Here is a 21,323-nt window from a genome sequence, read left to right on the forward strand (position 1 = left end):
TGTAGCTGAATTGAGTTTAATGGTAAGCTCCATCACTGAATGAAACTTTTTGAGAATCAATTTTCCGTTTCGCTGTTTTCAATGGAAAATTGTAAAAATTTTCAATGAAAAGCTCTTCATAATCAACAGTTTCAAAGTTGGCGTCAAGCCAGCTTTATTATTTTCATTGATCTTGATTCTCGAGAAACGATCAGCTTCTGCTGCACATGCGCAGTGACGTACAAGAAGTGCTGTCTGCTGTGTGTATACATAAAATGTTGCGACTAGTTGCGTAGAAATTTTGTGTACAAACAACTCGTCCCCAACTTTTAGATTATCCATGTTAAACAATAAAATAAAGTGAACATTTTGTAAAATGTCAAGATACACTAGTTTTCCATCTGTTTTCGGGATTTCAATGGGAATACTAACATGTGGTTTTATATACAGGTCTGTGAATATTACTATAATTCTAACCTTTCAATACTGCCTTTTGCGTTATTAAATCATAACATTCTAAAACATTTTTGGTTTTAATATGATCATATAACTAAAACAATTGTATTTCCTAATGTTGCTTCATTTCTTTTATTTTGCTAGATTAAAATCATTACTTTATTGCAGGGAGAGTTTAATATTGAAAGACATAAAAGCAGAGCGAGATAGAATCGATGCATCACTAGAAAATCCTGAAGCTAGACGTATGTTAGAAGCTGAACTACTCAGAGCAAAACAATTGAAAAATCAAAAATCAACTGTACAATGATAAGAAATAGCCGTATAGTCTACATTGACCTTGTATATATCAAATAAAACTATTTTAGTATAAAAGCAGGTCTGCCAACGTTATTTACACAATTTTATATAAATAACCTACACGTATAAAACATTTCATAAAAGCAAGGACCGTCTTCATAACAATTTTTTATTCCATTTAAATAAAACATTTAGCTTAAATTATTTATCTACCCTCAAAGTTATGATTATATATCATTGACCTATATTTTATTTCTGATTTTATATTAGAATTCAGGATACATGACGTCTCCAAGACATTACGTAAGAGAATCGATGCTTGAATTCCAGTTCGATTGGAATTCCAAGAGTGCTTTCGATAATCAAAGTATGTTACTGCAATGGCATATTGAATTTTCAAAATACGCCTGACAATAATGCAGATTATATTATGTTAAAAATTAAAGGTGTTCTTATTTATTCAGAAAAATAAAATCGTATCGGTTTGAAAACAACGACCGAGAAGAAGTTGTATCTCAGTAACTGTTGATAAATAATTCGTGATTTTATTCAAAACATTAATCACTGACCGAATAATACGCACGAGTTCCAAGTTTGAAATATTTAGCAGGGAGTTAAATCAATCACGTTCACGCGTCTTCACAAATTTTACGTTTATTCTGAGCTTTATTTGTTTTAAAAATAAAAAAAACTATAATAAATAAATTTCTTCTTATAATTCTAATAACGTCACAAAAGATACGCATATGAATACACAAGTCCTAGGTCATGTATAAAAGCAATGAGAAAGTTCCAACAGGGTTACACGTGACAAAATTTCTTATTCGCCTTAAGTTCGTTATACAAAAAATGAGTACAATCAGCGTATCTTGCGAATACTGAAAAGTAAATAAGGCACGAAATACGAATGACACGAAATATTTTTGGATGCGACTCGTGAAAATGAAGTAAATGAAAAAAATATCGTGTTTCAAATTTATTTTTCATTTTTTATTATGATTTACGTTTAACATTTGAACTAGTCGTTTATTTTTTAATTTATTTTCAATTGATAGTCAGTTGTAAACGGTTGTATTCAATAAAAATAAACATCCTTTAATCCCGAGCTGCATCATTGTACAGGGTGAATATTTCAAGCTTCTTAATTCATTAAGAAACACATTATAAAAACGTACAAAATAATAAAAATATTTATTTTTGTTAATATATATTACTGAGAGCAAATGGATAGATGTTTGGAGTATTGAAACGTACGGAAACGGATGATCATTAAAATATTGTCACGTATAAGTAAATGTTTTCAATAAATTAAAATTCTGTTTTAAAACCTTTCAGAGATACTTTGATTATAGTGATGATTTTCAACTGAAAGTCAAAATCCAGGCAAGGGTAACCAAATATTTTGTAATATTTTGAAAATATACTAATTCATTGAAATATAGTTGCACTTTCAATCGATACAGTACTTTAATTTATAAGTATTTATTATTGCAAGCATTCATCGAACCAATTTTTGGCCCGTTTGGCCAATTGAATTAACAATATTTGATAAGTCGAGTTTTGAATTTGTCGATAGGATGCTTTGATGGAATCATTTTCCATGCTAGATTTATTGCAATTGTCATTGTGCTCAAAACTTGACTGCAAATAAATAAGTCTTTATATTATAGTTGAAAATAAGGTTGACGAATATGAAATCGACCTAGATTCATTCGATAATGATAAACATATATATATGTACTCGTATACAGATGTTTTGCATCATTGAGCTCAAGAAAGTCTCTTCAATGGCTCATAAACGGTCAATGAACCGTGACCATGTAAGTCGAGCAAAAAGAAAATTAAATTGCAATCTTATACGGATGAACGTACGGCTCGGTGTCGATAGTGGGTGGGAGGATACGCGGTAAGAAAACAAAAAACAAATCGAGTCAAAACAAAATGCGCGTTTCTCTCTCTCTCTATTTCTCCGTCTGTCGCGCCCAGAGCAGCTGCACACACCTTCGGGCATCATCTCGGATGCATAAAATATATCTGCATAGGCTCGCGTACCCGCGCCTGCACGAGGCCAAGATGGGAACTTGTTCTCAAGTCTGCGCCGAAGATACTCCGATCGTATACAATTGGCCGTAGGTATAATGTAAAGCCGAAGAGAGGCCGAAGAGGAGAGCGCGTCGAAGTGGTAGTGGGCGCATTCCTCGCGCTGGAATTCCACATTCAGTCGGTGTATAGGTAGCTTACACACACGCGCTCTCGTTGGCGAGAGAGGCACCTTTTACACATGCAGGCGCGTTCACCTTATACGCGGGTAAACACACACACACACACACACACACACACACACACACACACACGGACGCACTCGCGCTCGTTGAAACGTTTATACCGGCACGAGTGAGTGTACGCGCGCGAGGCAGAGAGCCGAGCGTCGCGGCTTCTTTCTAAAGTCCAGTCTTTGCAGCGTCGCGTGGAGTCAAAGTAAGTGAGTTTATCCGCGAATCCACGTATATACCGCGAGCCAAGTTTTGCCTTTTCTGCGCTTGTGTTTAATTTGCCTATACGTGCGTTCAAGTTGTGCCCTTTGATGGAGTTGTTGTAAGCTTAGCCCTATATCGAGGGCAAGTGAGCTTTTTCAAAGCCTGTGGGCCGCGAGTGCGCCAATCGCTTAGCGACATCCAAGGTGCTTCCTTAACTCGTGCTCTGTGTGCTCCGAGCTGCTGTGTCCCGAGCAACTTCCTACGTAAATTGCAACTAATTGAAGCTTCAAGGACTAGCTACTGCTGTACTAGCCACTCCTGCGACTTGTCGTTACCTGTCAAACTGGCGCGCTTACACTTTGCGGATAGTTGAGTATTTAGAGGTGAGTACCTTGACTAAACTCCAAAAGAATACGTCTAGGACGTGTAGTTGCAAATTCTGATGACTCATCTAACTCTAATCAAGTTGCTCTTGCCACCAAGAGACCAACATTAAACGGTATGGTTTTGCTAATTCAATAACCTTTGATCGCGGGTGATTTTGATTAGTAGCTGATAGATGAATAGTTTCACGGGCTTGTAAACCATCGAATCTAGCGTCATTTATACCTGGCATTAATGGTAATGGCTGTACATTTCTTGTCATAATAAATTTACTCAATTTTCAACACTCGGACGAAAATACGTAAGCGTGTCTTTATAAATACATGGATTCATAAAAATGTTTTTATGTATCTTGAGAAATCAACTGTATCCTCTGCATTCCGGTATCAAAACGTCGGCACTTTTTAAGAGTCATAAAACCAACTCGAAAAAAATGCGTATTTATAAACGCGCGAGTTTCCTCGCGAACGTATGTGGTTGAAGCAGGTGAACGGGTCTTCAATTGTGGGACTGCAGCCTGCAAGGTAACTCATTTAAATCCAAGTATCTTGAGGTATTTTCATGGCTGTAGGCTTGAAAAGTAAAAGAGCTCGCACGGCTTATATAAAGTAACGATACATTTTTATGAATGTTTCGAGAGGTTTTCGAGTTTTTAAGTTATTATTATTACAATTAAAGATTCAGTCAACTACAACCGAGCGTCTTATTATAATTGAGATTCGTGACCTTGATTTTCTTTTTTTAATTTATTATTGACAATTGATTATTTATTTGTAGAATCATGCAAAGAAATTATTTTTAATTTGAATAAGAATATTTAAATTGTACAAACTTAGTCTCCGCTTTGAAAAACGATACGTATGTACGTGCTCAGTTACAAGTGTTTGATTTTTACAGTAAGCACTGTCAGGTTTTTGCGTGGTTTTGCGGCTTTTAATCTTCTTGTGCTGATTTTGTTGCATAACCTCAACGAATCCGCAAGGTATTTTAAAGGCTCATACTTTAATCAAGTATTTTGAATAATTTTGTAATGTAAAAAATGTAAATAAATTTAATTCTTATCTTATTACTCAAATATTACTGGTAAATAAAACTTAATTACTAACACTAACTGACAATCAATTAAAGAATTGCATTCCATGTGTACAATAAAAATGTTTCTTCAATTAAATCGTAGGTAAACAGTCTACAGAGTTGAGAATACACATTATAAACTGTCATTTATTCAGAATTACTGCGCATGGCACTGTGAGATTAGAAAATAATTAGAAATCTCATCTAAAGTTGTGGATCAGCCTGTTATATTCCAAATAAGTCTCTTTCCGATCTCTAGAATCTACAATGAGCGAAAATAATTATTTGATATCACGCGAGTGAAAGTATTATCAAATCACACACTGCACGAGTGTACGTGTACACCTCGAATGATGCGCTCACGGTACGTGCTCGAGCTCGCATAAGTTTTTGCTACTTTTATTTCATATCACATTGAAGCAGCTCGATAATTGAACTATTTCACGACATCAATGTGTTTTCGAAATTCAATATTTGAACACGAAGTCATTGTAAAAAAGCAATTCATTTTTAGCTGTGGAATAATATATCCAGGCGATGATAGAAATTTGCATATCCTGCAACATGTAAATGTTATTATTTGTTTTTCTTAATCTCAGCAAATAATAGTTATATAAATTTGATAAAATTGATTCGTTTTCTGTAAAAACATTTGATGAGAATAAAGTATAAAAACTTCTCATAACGCACGCATCTGGAGAATAAAACATTTATGTGCTTGGTGATGCGTAATTTTCTATTACAAAAATATCACATAAGATTAGTCATCTTTTTCACACAACATGCTTTAAGGACAAAGACTTCTTGCTATGGCATTTGTCACGTATTGCACGAACGTTTGCAATGTTATTGAGAATTCCGTATGTCTTTCATGCGTGAAGATTTTTTCTTTGCTATTCTTGTAAAAACAGCACAGATCCTTCTATTGAAAAAACTGATAATTTCTTGAATAAACTTTGCCCGCTTTATTTTACAGAAAAGTCGCCAAAAATGATGAAACTCTAAAAAGGTTGAAAAATGTTGTGCTAATTAAAAATCACTATACTTACCGCATCCCATTGAAATTTTAACGAAGTGCCATGATTTACGACGATTGTTCGACCATTAATTTGCCTACGCTCATATAAGTGTTAGCATTGTTTGAATAAATAACAATGAAAATTACAAGGCTGCTGTTTTATTGCGGTGACTCGTATTTATCATTCGAGCGACTGCACGCCCTGATTTTTTCAATATCTAATACGCATTTTAAACGCCAATGCGGAGCTCGACGACTGCGGAAATCCTGTTGATTGATCCTGGTTCGTCGCTTGTCGTGGTCACGGTCCACGTGCTGCACAGCAATCGAAAGACACTTGCCGGATACTTGGAGAAAGACACAGGACACGATAGCATTCAACGAACTGCAGTCGTTCGGGGATACGATTGATAAACTATATTGTGACTTTCAGTCTTGATACATTTATACCTATTCAATTGTCTTGTCAAAAAAGTTGTTTCTTTCCTTTCTTTATTCGTTCGAAAAATGACAATTACACTGTGCCTTTCACAGAGTAAGAGTATAAAATAAGATTAGACCATTAAAAATTACTGTCCTCCGATGCCACATAGAGCTAATTTCTATACTTATCGCGATTTTCTACGTAAAAGGTCAATCTATTTTCAAATGTGGTTTTGCGTAATTATACGCTACATAATGTTTTCTTCGAGGGCAATAGCTGTAACAAACAATAGATACAAAAGAGCTTCTCGGTAAGAACAGCGCATCATTACTTTATTGCCGAGAGTTGGCGAGGATTTTGAGAAAATCGTAAGATTTTCGCACAGTTGCAGTTATTTAACGCGTGTATAACTCCGCTCAACACATGTAATACTCGACTATCTCTTTACAAAATAGAAACCATAAGCTAGTGAAAAAAAAAATGAAAATAGTAAGAAGTATTAAGAGAGGAAACCAACTCGAGCTTTCACATTATATACATGTTACAGGTGATATTTAAGCAGTATAATATTAGCAAATACCGAATCGAATCATAGAATTTCAAACTCGATATCTTGTTGAAAATTTTTACACTTCAAAGTGTCAAGTACGAGTTTTTCGCAATATTATCACGAGTTATATATCACCGACGCGTCGAGGCACAAGTAAAATGTGAAAGGGAAAAGATTTTCGTTATTCGCTATACTAATGAAGCGAAAGCTTGTATGCTCACTGAAACCCCATACACGAATGTTATGAATGCACTTGGTGTAAATTTAACAAAAAGGAAATTATCAAAATAGTCGCTTACTCGTGCAATAATCGGAATAAATTTCACATTGTTCGTTGCTTCGCGCCCAACTTTTTTTTCTCTCTATCTCTCTCTCTCTCTCTAATCGCAGCCCCGCAGCTCGTAAAATCTCGCCAGGACAAATTATTTGGCGCACGCGGGCGAGATAATGTGAATCGCTCTCGTGCGCTCCCACTATATATAAATATATGAATTGTAGCGTGACTTTGATCGGCCGTAAACAAAAGTGTATAATAATATATTAACATCCATCAGAGTTTATAGCCTCGCGGAGAGGATCGCTGTTCTCTCTCCAAGAAAGCGTGCAAAAGCACTGCGGGCTCGCCTGTGTCGGGCGAGCGAATGGAGTGCCCGCCAAGACCAGTATATACATAGGTATAGCAGCGACGGCCGAGCTGCTGTCTACAGCAGCGGATCCTTATAGCCGTATATACTCCGCGCGAGGAAAAGTGTGTAGCAACGCCAGCATGACTTAAACTTTCTAAGCGCTTCACGTCCCATCAAATAGTATCAGGCGCGCGCGCGAACGCCATCGCCAGCCCGCGTACGTACACACATTATACATATATAGCTAAAAGTGCAGTCGAGTTAAGAGCGGCTGCTGTATAGGCGGCAAAATTATGTGCGTAGAGGCAGCAGTAGCAGTAGCGGCTGCAATTTCTTCGACCACTCGTTAAAAAGAACCTTAGACATCGGCTCCGCGCATGCCCGACCGTTAGGAATTTTTTGCAGTAAAAAGTTTTCTTACTCGCTTTGTAGCACATATATACACTGCAGCAACTTGCTTTTTTATTATTGTTTCGGAACGCGTGTGTATGTGTCTGAGTGCATTCATATATATATATGGGCATACAGTGAACGGTAGTGCTGGATACATTTTTCAAACGATCGCAACCTCGATCGGGGATGTTGGTTGTGATTCGATTTTGAAAGTGCGGTCAGTGAGCCGTTGAGCGATGTGACGAAAGATGTAGCAATTATTGATGCTTCACTCACGTACATGTGCATACGTTTTCGGATGGTAAGTTTTTTTTTCGAGCGAAACTTTTAGGCATTGAGATTCGTTATAAACAATAGTTAAAGTTGTGGACAGAATAGCTCTTGGTACCAGGCTCGTTCCTTCATATGCACTCGTTAACGGAGTCGAGTAATTATCACGATTAATGGCTCAGCGTTAAAAGGCCATCTCTCGCGTCTGAGGTGCTTAATTTCTTCGCGCACGAAACCATCCGGGCATACGCGTTACGCTCATTTTAAATTTTACTGCTTCTAATTCTGTTGCGAAAATGCAACTTTCTATATGCAGGCACGTAAATAAAATGTACTGCAAGAGAGAATCGAATGATCGCATTCGATAAATTTTATCGCGTAATATTATATTATATGTGCGGGGAAAATTATTTACGTAATCAAGGCTGCTACATAAATTGATGCAAAGTATATTCAGATTTATTTCCAAACTAGCTAGACTAATGTGCACTTGCGTGCACACAAGCGAATGATAAGAAAGTTTCCCGTATATATAAAGACATCGTTTGAATTACATGTACGCGGGCGCACATAAAAACGAAAAAAACAAATGCGACGAGATTTCCTATATTTAAGCACAAACTCAAAAAAACAAATGCGACGAGATTTCCTATATTTATGCACAAACTCAAAAGAGAAAATGTGAAGCACAGTCGAGCTCACTCTTAATGCATAATAATCTGCAATGATATATCAGGATCGACGAGTTTCGCATTCAGTGAATCCGAAGCAAGTCGATCATCGAAAAGGAAAATCAGCAACAAGAGCAGCAACGAGCGATGCACCTCTCCTGAATTGCATGTCTTTTCTGCAAAAATCACGGCAGCTCTAGCAGCATTACCGGATATGCATAATATCTTGGCTTGATCGAGCGTGACATGAAACGAGTAAAATGCCTGTACTCCAATACAATAAGTACAAAACTAAATAAAGATCTATATATATATATACATCCTATGGCGATCAATCTGTTTATCGAGAAACTGGTTTGTCATGGACGAATTACAGCAGCAGCAGCAGCTGTGCACGCGCGCATATTATACAGTATCATTTTGCGTGAACACCATGAATTTCCATAAATTAAAAGCTGAGATAGCCGCTATAGTTTACATTTAATTACGATTATGCAACGCACTCGAGCTAGCCATGCGTGCCGTAAAAATAAACACCGGCTGCAACGTGGAGAGGGCACAATCCGAAGAGGCTATATGCTCTTGCGCTTGCGACTGATTCTTTAATTTGCCAAAATGGCATACATTATTAATTACTTCCAAGTAGCGCAGCAAACATATCTATCTGGTAAAAGTCAAACTGCGTAAATACAGCCCGCAGCGATATATCTCGTCAGAAAAAAGCTGACGTATGCTCGGGCTTTTTATGTACGTGTATATAACGCGCGAGATCGAGTCGGGAAAAAAACTTTTACGCTCGTCCGTTTTGGCGAAAAAGTTTTATACACCGAAACTCTCATTATTCCGATTCGATTACTTTTCCTCGCTCGGCTCGTGATATATATCTATATTGTACTGTGGCATTATATGTAGTAGGAGCTGCCGCAGTGCACGGGGAGATTTTCACAAGGACGGCGTCGGCAAAGCGTCGGCCGAGCGGCTTCGTGCTCATCTGGCATGAAAAATGTTCTCACATCAATGATCCGCGGCGTCGGTGTTGCGATGATTTTATGCAAATGTGCCGTCGACACACTTGCGCCTCGCTTGCTCGGCTTGCGTCGCGCGCCCGTAATTTACCTTCTCTCTCGGTTGCAGCTCGCTCTCGGCACACGCACGCGCGGTCAGTTGCGGTCAACTTCGCATCGGCTGCTTTGCTTTGTATATATCTGTATCTCTCTATACATGTATATGAAGAAAGTCCCGTTGCGAGCATCTACAGATACGCTGAACTTGTCTCTCCTGTCTACGTGTATACGTACGAACGTTTCACCGAAGTTTGCGGCAATGTTCCTCTCTCTCGTTCTCCGTTCATGAGCTTGCTGGGGGATTCGCGGAATTAGAGTACAGCAATAAATATACACATATTCACGTGGGTGTTCTACTTGTGCCTTATTGATAAACACCCAATCAATTTATTCCAGTCAAGCATCGGTTATACTTGTCATAATATTTTCAATATTCATATAGTGCAACCAGAACAAAAAAATCGATCCTATATACTTTTCGATTTGCGAACGTTGATTTATAATTTCTTTTGAAACTTGCTTGCGAGTAAAGCTCGAGAGTTGTCGGGCAAAAATTGCATTTCGTAAATAATCATAACTCCAATATGTATACGATGGTTTTATTGCTCTAGTTATGTATTGGCTCTTAGCCGCTAAAAGAGTCATACATAATAGAGAAGCGTATAACAGATGATTGAAAATCGTTAATGAAGGATTTCTGGTAAAAACGCATTAGCTACCTATATACGTTATGTGCTATATACATGGTACATCCAAGTGTCCGAGCTACGTGCGCGTGTGTGTATAATGTGTAAATCTATAGCTTCGGTTAACGATGTTTCCTTGCTGCAGTCTTTCCTCTTTTACTCCTTTTTCTTTTTCAGCTTCTTTTTTTTATTCTCCGCGCACTTTCTTTTTTCCTCCTATTTTGTCGTCGTCGTCGTCACCGCTTCCGCACTCTCAGAGTTTAAAGTGCTCTTATACTACACCCGTGTCTTGGTGCTGCGAAGCGTGAGAGCTTAACCGGTGGATCACACTCTGCCAATTTACTGGATAAGAGTTTTATTTTGTATCCTCGAAAATGCCTTGCTAGTTTATACATACACGCTGGAACAGCAGACGGAGATCAGTACTTCTCCCGAACTAATGTCATAACTATTGCCATGCTTAAAATATAAACTATTACTCTTCGTTGCGTTGCAGATGTAATCGTGTAATGCGTTAGTCAGCCTGAGCAAGGCTGAGAATTATTTTGAATAATGGTCGTTTGAATATAATTCACATTCTTCTATAAAAAAATATTAAATATCAATATACCTTGACTTTGCAACATACTTTGCAGTTAATACAAAAAGATTAAGCAGTTGACTCGTGTATAAAGTATACTCTTATAGTTATATCGTACGATCAATCACCGGTACACCTCATTTAACGTCTCGGCAAAAGTAAACAACAATTATATTTTTAAAACAAATTGGAGCACATGTAGAAATATGCTTGGAAAATATATAAGTTGCGATATATGCTCAAAGTCTGACCACAGAGACATTTTAATAAAATATATTATAAGGAAAAAGTACTGGGCACAACTGTATACCTCTACAATAATCACAGCAGATCTACCAATTATGACAAATATGATTGTATCCATATTTGTGACCGACATAGTTATCATAACTTATCATGTAAACCCATTTTATGCTTTTTTAATTATACAAATTTATTTCTCAAGTCTTGAAAAATAGATCAATACTTGAAACAAACTTAACAATACTAAGAAAAAACAATGCTCAACTATTCTATGATCTATCAAATAATACCAAAATACAACAGTAGCAATTACCTTGGTATTCACTTAAAAAAAAATCAACTTTGAAAGAGCACATCTGGAAAAAACTCTTTCAAATCTATTAGCTACTGGGAAAAATCTCAACTCAATCTTTACTATTTATAACTAATTTACCATTGACGAATAAAACTTAGATGCACAACAGCATGCACTCGTATAGTGCAGCATAAAACTCAAACGCAAAAAACAAAAAATTTGTCAAAACAACATTGAACGTAGCCTGGTAAACGTGCCCTAGAACGCTCCAAATAACGTCTTGCACTTAGATCTACAAATTAGCATCTCTATGTTAAGAATAGCACCCTCATTGAAAATACAAGGAAAACTTCTAGATTTTAAAAATTCAAATGGACTTTGTAATTAGTTATTTTACTATCAGGATGCAGTTACAGAGTATAATGGGTATTGATCACTATACAGAATATCTTGTTTGTTTTTTTTTCTTTGTACTTCGAAGTTGACACAAATATTTACTTGCTGTCAACTACAAAGACAGATTGTAAATAATAAAATCTAAATTGTAAAAAAATGATGTCAATATATTATATGTAATTGAAACAATTTCCAAGTTATGAGTTAGATAATATTATGTGTGAATGAATATTTTGCTCCGTGCGGTTAAATTAGAGTTTGAAATTACTTCGCTGCATTATAATATATTTTACAGTTTCATAGTCTCTTGAAAAAATGTTCTCCACTCGTATGACCTTATACCCCTGGGAAAAATCCATCTGAATAACACTTGCTGAAATTAATCAAAAGGGCTGAGGAAAAATTAAGAGGATAGATCCTGAAAACTTTTTTAATATCTTTTAATTCGAGCGCAAAAAAAAAGTATCACCGGTCTCCATGAGATAAAAGAAAAAGTCGTTGACCCAATAGCAACACACAATACAATTGTCTTTGCCGCTCAAGCACATTAAATGAACTTTAAAGTGGACTTTTGAAAAGTCATAGAATTTTTCGTTTAAAATATACTATTTCGATAGAAAGAGCTTGAAAATAAAATATGTCTTGAAACTTTTACCCGCACATGGTATATGTCTGGGCATCTTGACGTACACAAAATATCAAATGTATTTATACTTTGTATACCTTCGGTCTTGGCATATTTGCACTTTAAGAAACAACAATTATATTTTAATATAATCCTGATAACTTTGACTCAAACTTATGCACGCTCAAAAAAACATTCACCGAACTATTCTAATTTTCATAAACTCCCGGCCGCCCTTCACGGAACAGTTGTTCTTTCTTGAACAGTAGTTATGGCCTTTGGACTGTAAAAATACGCTATAATAATTAACGGTAACGATTGTACGTATGCGTGGGGTGAGCCGAGCGAGTTGCATATTTATTATTGCCGCATACCTCTTCTTTCTGTCGAGCCGACAAGCCGTGTCGACAGTTACTACTTTTTCGAGTCGACGTAGCAACAACAAACTTGCCTTGAGTCCGTACGTTTTTTTTTGTTCTAATAATAGTGATAATGGAAACTCTCGTCGGGACAGGAGTGCGTTACATGTTGCACGCACGCGCAACTGACGCGGCGTTATATTGATGCATTTCATAAGAATTCCCAGGAATCGCTGCGATCGCAAAGTGCTTTTGCAAACTGACATTCTTGTCTTGACTTACCTACATTAATCAGAACTTGTTATTTTTGATATGTTATTAATTAATTATCAATAATAAGATGGCACTTGTCTTTGTGAGAAATTGTCTGCTCGCATGAGAAAGTTTTCGAAATTGAGGGTTAAGGATACACGAATATCTGCAACGAAAGAAACTTTTTTGAGATTCAGTTTACTGTTACGTTCAAAGCGAATGAAAGTAAATTATACAGGATACAATACTTGTTAACTTTCAATTCTTTTAGCACGCACTTGCACGTATACGTACTGGCTCGCGAAAAATAACAATAATAATCTTAGTTTTCGCTTTAGCTCTTTAACGTTAAAAATTCGAGCTCGTTATATCACGAGACGCCTCGAGTTTTAATATGCATTTCTCAGTTTCAAACTAGAATTACTCGTGTAAAATTCTAGTACAGCTCAGTTCACGAACGTATGTAATCAGATATTCTTTGACCACCAAGACGAAGATGACTCGTTATTTTTGCATTTTCGCCTGTCAATGTTGCAATTCAGATATTAGGAGAGTACTTAATCACTTTTTCGTTTTGTCTGCGGCATCCTCGTTTGTTAATCTTAAAATGGAAATTTACAATTGCAGCCGTGGTCTTAATTAGGTTGCGAATGAAAACAGTTTTGGTTCTATTTATAATTGCCTAATGAATATTCAATATGCTCGGGCGAAATTCAATATGCGAGCTCTCATTTTTCTGCATTCTCTTCTCGAACATTTTTCATTTTCAAGAAAACATCGTGGAAATTTGTTTTTCTGGCTTACTCATTCTTTTCTTCTGTCAATGTCAAAGAGTAGCTCCACATAGCTATCGATAAAATATTCGACATTTTTGCATAACTAAAGGAAAGCTAATAATAGTTCGCTTCATAAAAGAATATGATAAAGTTGTAGTGTGTACAGCTTCTGAAAAAAAAGAAACTCAACAAGTAAATACATTCCGCTGCTTTCCCCGTGTGCTTCTCAAAGAGTTTGGCATATCCGTACTCGCACATATATTATACATGCAAGGACTGTACATTTCAGAGAAAGTCGAACTCAAAGTTCGCGATCATTTTTTATAATACATGCTTGCGCGCGCGCACATATATGGCCGATTCTCTGTGAAGTCGAATGGCCAAAAAAATTCTTTTTCTGCGAATATGAAAAACTTGTTGTTTCCGATGTCAGATTTGTCCCAAAAAAATTTTAGAAAAATTGCAAATATTAAAATAATTCCTATAATTTTTCTGAAAAAATGGACAATTCCCAACAAAAGAGCTCTTGGGCACCTTTAATTTTGAATCATTCTACTCTAGTTTAGGAATTATTTGAAAATTTTTCATGAATTTCGAAAAAACTCTAAAATGGCCATCTTTGGGGCTCTGAAAAAGTGTCATAGAAGACCCCAATTTTTCTAAAAATTTTTTGGGACAAATCTGACATCGGAAACAAGTTTTTCATATTTGCAGAAAAAAAATTTTTTTGGCCATTCGACTTCACAGAGAATCGGCCATATGTAAGTGTACACATACGCGCGTACACACACATAAGCACACATACAAAGGACAGTGCAACGGGCTACAGTGTATAGTGGCTCAAACTTTTACCTGCTAAATTCTTTGCCCCGAACGTCTACGATATGCACGGGCATGTAAGGACGTAAGTTTCCTTCTGGAATACTATTACATTATATATATAATATAAAGGAGCTGCGAGCGGCACGATGTATGCATAGCGTTTCATTTGACCGTTGTATAACCCCGCACGTACAACGCCGACTGCGTGTATATTTAAGTATTAGTTTGCCTACGGTGCGATATAATGCATACCACGTAAGTTTTCAGGTGAAATAATAAAAAGTAAACGAAGGAACGAACGCCGCCGTCTTCGCGACTGCTACTGCCGTTTGCTGCTGCTGGCGTTAACGCTCGAGCAAGCCCAGCTCGGCTGGCTATTAACGCAATTTAACAAACGCGCTAATTCAAAACTTGGAAAGTCGTTTCGAAATTTCCTATATCGACGTCGGCGAGTGCTCGCGCATATATGCTTCGCGTGTAGGCACTGAATGCACTTAATGAGTCGACGATTGCGTAAAAAAAAGGCCAATGCGCATAGTATTAAAAGTTGCAGTGGTGCGAGGCATTGACACACGCGCGCGAGCTCGAGCAATTTACACGGTCTTTGCATATACGACGTACGCACCAAGTTTCCGTAAATTTTGCGCTAGATATTTTGCCCCAGCTGCATATCGATTAACGATTTGATGTTTATTTCTCTCGGGGTATAGCGCGTGCGAGCGTTACAAAAAACTTTGGGAAACTCGAGAGCTGCATCAAAGTTTCCGAGTTATTACGAAAAAAAAGGGGAAGGAAAAATATATCGTATATACGCATAGAGCAGAAGCTTGTTTTGCTGTTTTCACCGGCTCGACTTTTGCATAAGCTCTCAAGCGCACAACAGCAGGAGGCAGCGCGTCGCGTTGTTCGATGACATTGCGAATCCCTCGACAATCTGACAGTATATAAGTTTTAAATGAAACCGATCGACTTTCGCATTGCGCAGCTTTTGTACATTTTTGAAACTCTCCAAGTGCTTACAACGTAATGGGAAAAATTCATCCTTTCCAACGATAAACAATGTCTTGAAGCACACTCGATGCGAAACAATTTCATTCGTTCGTTCGAATGACAAAAAAAAAGACAGAAAAATTATTGCAGTTTTTAACGGCGATTCTGCAATTTCCTTGTGATTTCGAGCAAAAATAATTTTTCTTCTCTATTAATTATGAGTGACGTCGAAATTGTCATATTGATGGAGGATGTTAACCTTTGTGTCGATAGAAAAAAAATTGGGGCAAACTTGATTTTGTACCGTTACGAACTATAAAATATAGCTCTGCATAGTAATTTTTTGCTCGTTCGATACGAATGAAAAAAAGCGACACTTTGCTTGAATAGGCAGCAGTAACATACAATTAGCATTCGTTATGCCTATGTACCGTATACTTGCGCGAAAGAGTTTAAAAAAAAAAAAAAGAACGAGTATAAAAGGAGTCGGCAAGTAATGTGTCTCGAGACATGTAGCAAAGTAGAGTGGGCCATTATTGAGATTTCTTCTTCCTTGCCTGTCAGCGGCAATATGCGAACAAGGGAGGGGGGCACTTTTGGAGAAAGTCTTTCGCCAGATTCAATAGAAAATCTTTTGAACTCTTTGTTGAGGAGGCTGCTGTGCTATCCATTATAAATATAATAAATATCTGAGGTCCGAGGGTCATTGAAAAATTTCAAGAGAGAAAATGTCAGATTTTTATAAATTATTTTAAAAAAGTATAACAAAAACACCATCGTTTTATCGGGAATATTTTTGATATGACTAATGATCTTGTCCATGAATGTGTATAAAGTAATTGAAAAAAGCTATTTAATAAAAAGTTTTCTGATAAACCACGCAATATTTCATTTTGTCAAAAATGCAAAAATGTTGCAAGATCCGACCTATGAGATACCAAAAAATGTCAGGACTTTGGTTATGAATAAATATTACGGGCAGCGAAATTTGATACTTTTAGAAAGTATCCCTAGAGCATACACAGTATATAATGGAACTCGTCATTTTGTCGTTGTAATATATGTCAACATTAAATGTCATCGTTAAAGAAACGACAAAGCCTTTGCCGCGTTCGGATACACATAATGCTCGTCGATTTCTTTTTGCAAAAAATCCTGATAAATCATTCAAACGATACTTTTATATGGACGTTAATGCCAAGGATATAAATACAACCACAACTCGCCTTTTTTGTCCTCTTTAGCCATGTGAACGATAAAACGTTCACAAGCATGTGTATGTGTGTGTACACTCTGTGCTGTACGTAACGCGTAAGCTAGCTATAATAAAAATTAAAAAGTGCTGCGGGGATGAAGGCAGAGATAGAAGCCGACGTTAATTATCCGCGTTCACCCTCTCTCTCTCTCTCTCTCTCTCTCTTTCTTTCTCTCTCTCGCTCGACTAGAAAAGGGAGAAAATGAAAAGGGTAGAATGTACAAGAGGCAGCAGGAGGATATTGGAGCAAATGAGCTTGCGATATTTTTTTTATCTTACACCAGTGAATGCCTCTAACGAGTGCTTAATAAATTTTCCGTTAGCAGAGTCGGTAGCAGCAGCTTCTGTATGTGTACACGCGTACGTGTGCACACGGTTTGCCATCTCCCGAGCTCCTACGACGTATAACCTTACTAAGAGCGAACCTCTTTGCCACTTTTTTTTCTCATTTGGAGCACTGCAGCACTTTATGCGAGTATGTATGCGAATATGTATACATGTATAAGTACTTGCATGTATTACATAATAAAGTACATATATTTTAATTGTACCAGTATAGCGAATGTGCACAAAGTGTAGTTGCCTCATTACAAATGCATTTCAAAAATAGAAATAATTTTAATAGTTATTTATGACTACTAAGTGTTTTTCCTCGTCAACTACTCGAAGCTTCATATTATAAAATTCTCGCTACAACAATGGAAAAAAATTTTTATATTATGTTCATTTTTATAATTATATTTATTATTTAAAATTTGTGTTTTTAGATTTTAAGTTGGAGTAAGTGCATGGCCGAAAATTGATAACATCCCCTCATCTAGTCATAGTCGTAAAAATGGACGTCGAAACGGGGGCCATGTTGGCCCTTCAGATTCTCGCCGTGTTCTCGATTGCCGTTGCGCTCTTCGCATACTTGATGCGACAGTCTCGCAATGCTTCGGACGAATATGACATTCGGAGCAAGAGACACGTCCTCGTCACCAGTTGCGATACCTGCGTCGGCCTTCAACTCGCTCTCGCCTTATCCGAGGCTGGCTACAAGGTATTATCTCGCTGCAGTTTCTCTTTTCTTCCCTTCTCCTGAGCTACGTAATTGTGCGGGCTTTAACTATACGGTAAATTATCTTCCGCAGGTTTTCGCTGGCCTGCTGGAGCCGTGTGGCCAGTCGGCAGCCGTTAAAATTTTACGAGCTGTCGAACAAGAACGATTGAAGGCCCGAGATCCCGAGAACCTGGAAGATTCAGCATCGGCTTCTGGCGATTTACGATCACCTGGACAGATAGTGCCTTTGAAATTAGATTCGACGCGAGAAGACAGTCTACGAGCATGTCTAGACGCCATAAGAGCCAAACTTCCCGCCGGTGAAGATGGTAAATACATTACTTTGGCAGTACTTTTTTTTACACCTTTCAGACTTCTATCCAGTTAAAGTTTGTTCCGATGATTCCTAATGACGATTATTTTACGCTGAGATTTCCATATAAAGTGACTTTTGGCGTGAAGTGGCACGCACTTGTTAAAACAACTCGTCTTACTCTTCTCGTCGCTGGCTAGCCCCTTGAAACTTTGTTCCGCGCTTCATTAATCGCTAAGCGCGAAAGAAAACTTTACAAATTATGAAGCGAATGACGTTGTATAATTGGTATACGAAATTAAGTCCTCGACAAATAATTATCCAACATAATGCAGTCGACGATAAGGTAAACGTGAACGCTCGCATTGACATCGATTAATAGAGCGACTCTACGCGCGCGCCTAAATTAATGTTCACATGCGACAAATGTTTACTCAAGAGTACAAGCTGTTACTAATTTCGAATAATTTGCCGAAACATCGAAACTCCGTATTAATGCCATCGCGAACGTATACGTATAGAAAATATGTTTTTTACTCGTGAAGTAGGCAATGGACAGCTATAATATAAGGTTAATTTTACAAATTTGCATTGCTTGAAGTTTTAATGGAAATCTAGCAAATGGTTTAATCACTCACGGTAAATATGGATTTGCGCGTTCCTTATCATTCATAAGCCACTCACGTCGAATAAATAATAAACCATACATACGTATTACTCACGGGAGACGCGTGTAAGGCGCATGCAGAGATCTGCACAGCCGCCACGTATACGCAGCGTAGCGCAAGAGGCGCACTTATGCTTGCGGGTGCTGGCGCAAACTTTAAAGAGCCTGAGAATCTCCGATAAATTCCTAAACCACAAAAGCTCGAAAGAGCGCGCGCATATCGTACTTTAACGTATTCGCACGCGCATGCAGCTTTTGAGCCAGAACTCGAAACTGATCAACGGAGTCGTGCTCCGCGCGTATATATACTAGGCCTGCTGAGCTTTTCCAGCCAGCCGCAAAAGCTCAATCGTTTCAATTGGCACGTCTGCGTGGATCTGTGTGTATGTGTGTGTGCAGCCAACTCCGCGCCTTACACGGCACACATACACACATTGGCCCTTTTCAAAGTATTCCACGCGACGATCTCCGCGCTAAGAATGTGCGCCCTATAAATCTTGAAGATCGGGCCAGATTCTCCAGTGAGAATCGTGCGGATTGTATTATTACGCTACACAGAAGTCGCTTTTAGCTTCACTTCTGTTCTCTCAGTCTCTTGCCTACGCTTGTTATAATGTTACCTATATATCTATATACACACACGTGGCGCGCGAATGCTTTCAAGCCTGCGAGCTGCTACTAAACTAATAACCTTAGTTCGAATCACTTTTCACTGCGCCAAAATCACAAAGAACACCAGACTGCTGCCAACTATTGACTCGTTTATGTGGCTCGGAAGTTTTCTGACGCCGTTCAACCTTACGACAAAGTGAAACAAAAGATTCGATTGATCATTCGAAGCTTCGACATTGACAATAAATTACTTGCGAAACAAACTGACAAGTGTCCGATAAAGTTATGATTATAAAGAAAATGAAACAATTTTTACTTTGCCTAGTGAAGATTTGAATCAAGTTTTGTACGTACTGAAGAATATAACTCACGAGAAAGAAAAAAAAAATTATATGAAAATCCCTCCAAGTTTTATACTTAGAGTACAATTTTTTTTCTAATTATGATTTTTTTTATTGAAACAATGCGGTGGACCGGCAGTTCGAGTTTTCATATTTATCATCATAACCAAAAATATAAGCCTTTATATTTTATCATTGTTATTATTATGATCTCCAGGATTATGGGCAGTGGTACACACCAGTGGATTGGCTTTACCAGGAGTTATAGAGAGACAAGAGAGCTCAGCCTGGGAATCTATGCTGAGGCAAAACATAATTGCGCCACTGCGTACTGCTCGTGCATTCATTCCGTTACTACGAACAAAAAGAGGTATTTACAAGATTTTCTTTTTCTATTATTTCTAAAAATTGTGATTCTTTTGTTTCAAAGGTCTTGAAAATGTTAAAATTCTGATATTCGTCAAGCAAAATGAAAAATTCAAAAATTCTTACTTAGGTTAAAATCTTTGTACATAATCTCGTATTTTTTGATGTAAATAAAATTTATTTGTTTAATTAAAATATGTAGCATAATTTGTACCGTAATTGTATAATTTGTAGGTCGAATAATTTTACTTGGAGATTCCAACACGAGTTTCGCAGCGAAGGTCGGCAAAGGTCTTGTAGCTTTCAGCGCATCACGCAAGGCAGTCGAAGGTGCAGCTGAGGCAATGAGATACGAGCTTCATTCTTCCGGCGTGAATGTCGTTTTGCTTAAGCCTCCTTCGGTCAATCCTCTCGTACTTTATGGCCCACCAACTCTCAAAACGTAAGTTAAAACAATTTTTATCGCAATAACAAACTGTACATTTTAAACATGTGAGTTCAATTATTTATTACAGAGCTGAAACCGACAATTCCAATCAATCCAGCCAAGGCACTTGGATTGCTCCATTGTCAGCTCAGTCGGTGAAAGAAACACTCATACCAGCGATCACAGCCACTTGTCCTTTTGAATCCTACGATATGAATAAAAAATCAAGAATATTTTGTCGATAGATTAAGTTTTTATGCGTGTCATTTTTTATTAAAATAATTATCGAATAACATTCTGTAAAATATGTAATTACTTGTATAAAATAATATTATGTAATAAATATTCGGAATTATGTGTTGTAAGGTGTAAGATTAATACTAATATTAGATTAAAAGTTTTTTGTAAAAACCATAAATATTTCATTCTTTACAAATAATAATAAATCTTGTTATTTTATTTATCGTTTGAGCAACATTTTTTTATTCTTATACAATAATTAAAATAAACACGAAGCATTAAAATCAGATAGAAATTAACAGATATTTTTCAACTATTTATTATTGACGAATTATATCAATTTTAATTAA

The 21,323-nt window shown here is 37.1% G+C and overlaps 2 protein-coding genes across 2 annotated transcripts; one reads left to right on the forward strand and one right to left on the reverse strand.

Moving 5' to 3' along the window:
• The first annotated feature begins 3,170 nt into the window (after positions 1 to 3,170).
• LOC106655912 (D-beta-hydroxybutyrate dehydrogenase, mitochondrial-like) lies at positions 3,171 to 20,988 on the forward strand. Its single transcript, XM_014376513.2, has 6 exons — positions 3,171 to 3,595; positions 17,733 to 18,007; positions 18,099 to 18,336; positions 20,158 to 20,310; positions 20,541 to 20,748; positions 20,822 to 20,988. The coding sequence occupies exons 2-6, from the start codon at positions 17,801 to 17,803 to the stop codon at positions 20,976 to 20,978; spliced, it is 963 nt and encodes a 320-aa protein (XP_014231999.1). The 5' UTR covers positions 3,171 to 3,595; positions 17,733 to 17,800; the 3' UTR covers positions 20,979 to 20,988.
• Positions 12,695 to 13,232, reverse strand: LOC111694625. Its single transcript, XM_023463463.1, has 2 exons — positions 12,886 to 13,232; positions 12,695 to 12,807 (listed from the first exon to the last, which is right to left on the reverse strand). The coding sequence occupies exons 1-2, from the start codon at positions 13,134 to 13,136 to the stop codon at positions 12,708 to 12,710; spliced, it is 351 nt and encodes a 116-aa protein (XP_023319231.1). The 5' UTR covers positions 13,137 to 13,232; the 3' UTR covers positions 12,695 to 12,707.
• Positions 20,989 to 21,323: the final 335 nt, after the last annotated feature.

Source organism: Trichogramma pretiosum, unplaced genomic scaffold (genome assembly GCF_000599845.2).
Source record: "Trichogramma pretiosum strain Unisexual culture from Peru unplaced genomic scaffold, Tpre_2.0 scaffold63, whole genome shotgun sequence".
Taxonomy (NCBI): domain Eukaryota; kingdom Metazoa; phylum Arthropoda; class Insecta; order Hymenoptera; family Trichogrammatidae; genus Trichogramma; species Trichogramma pretiosum.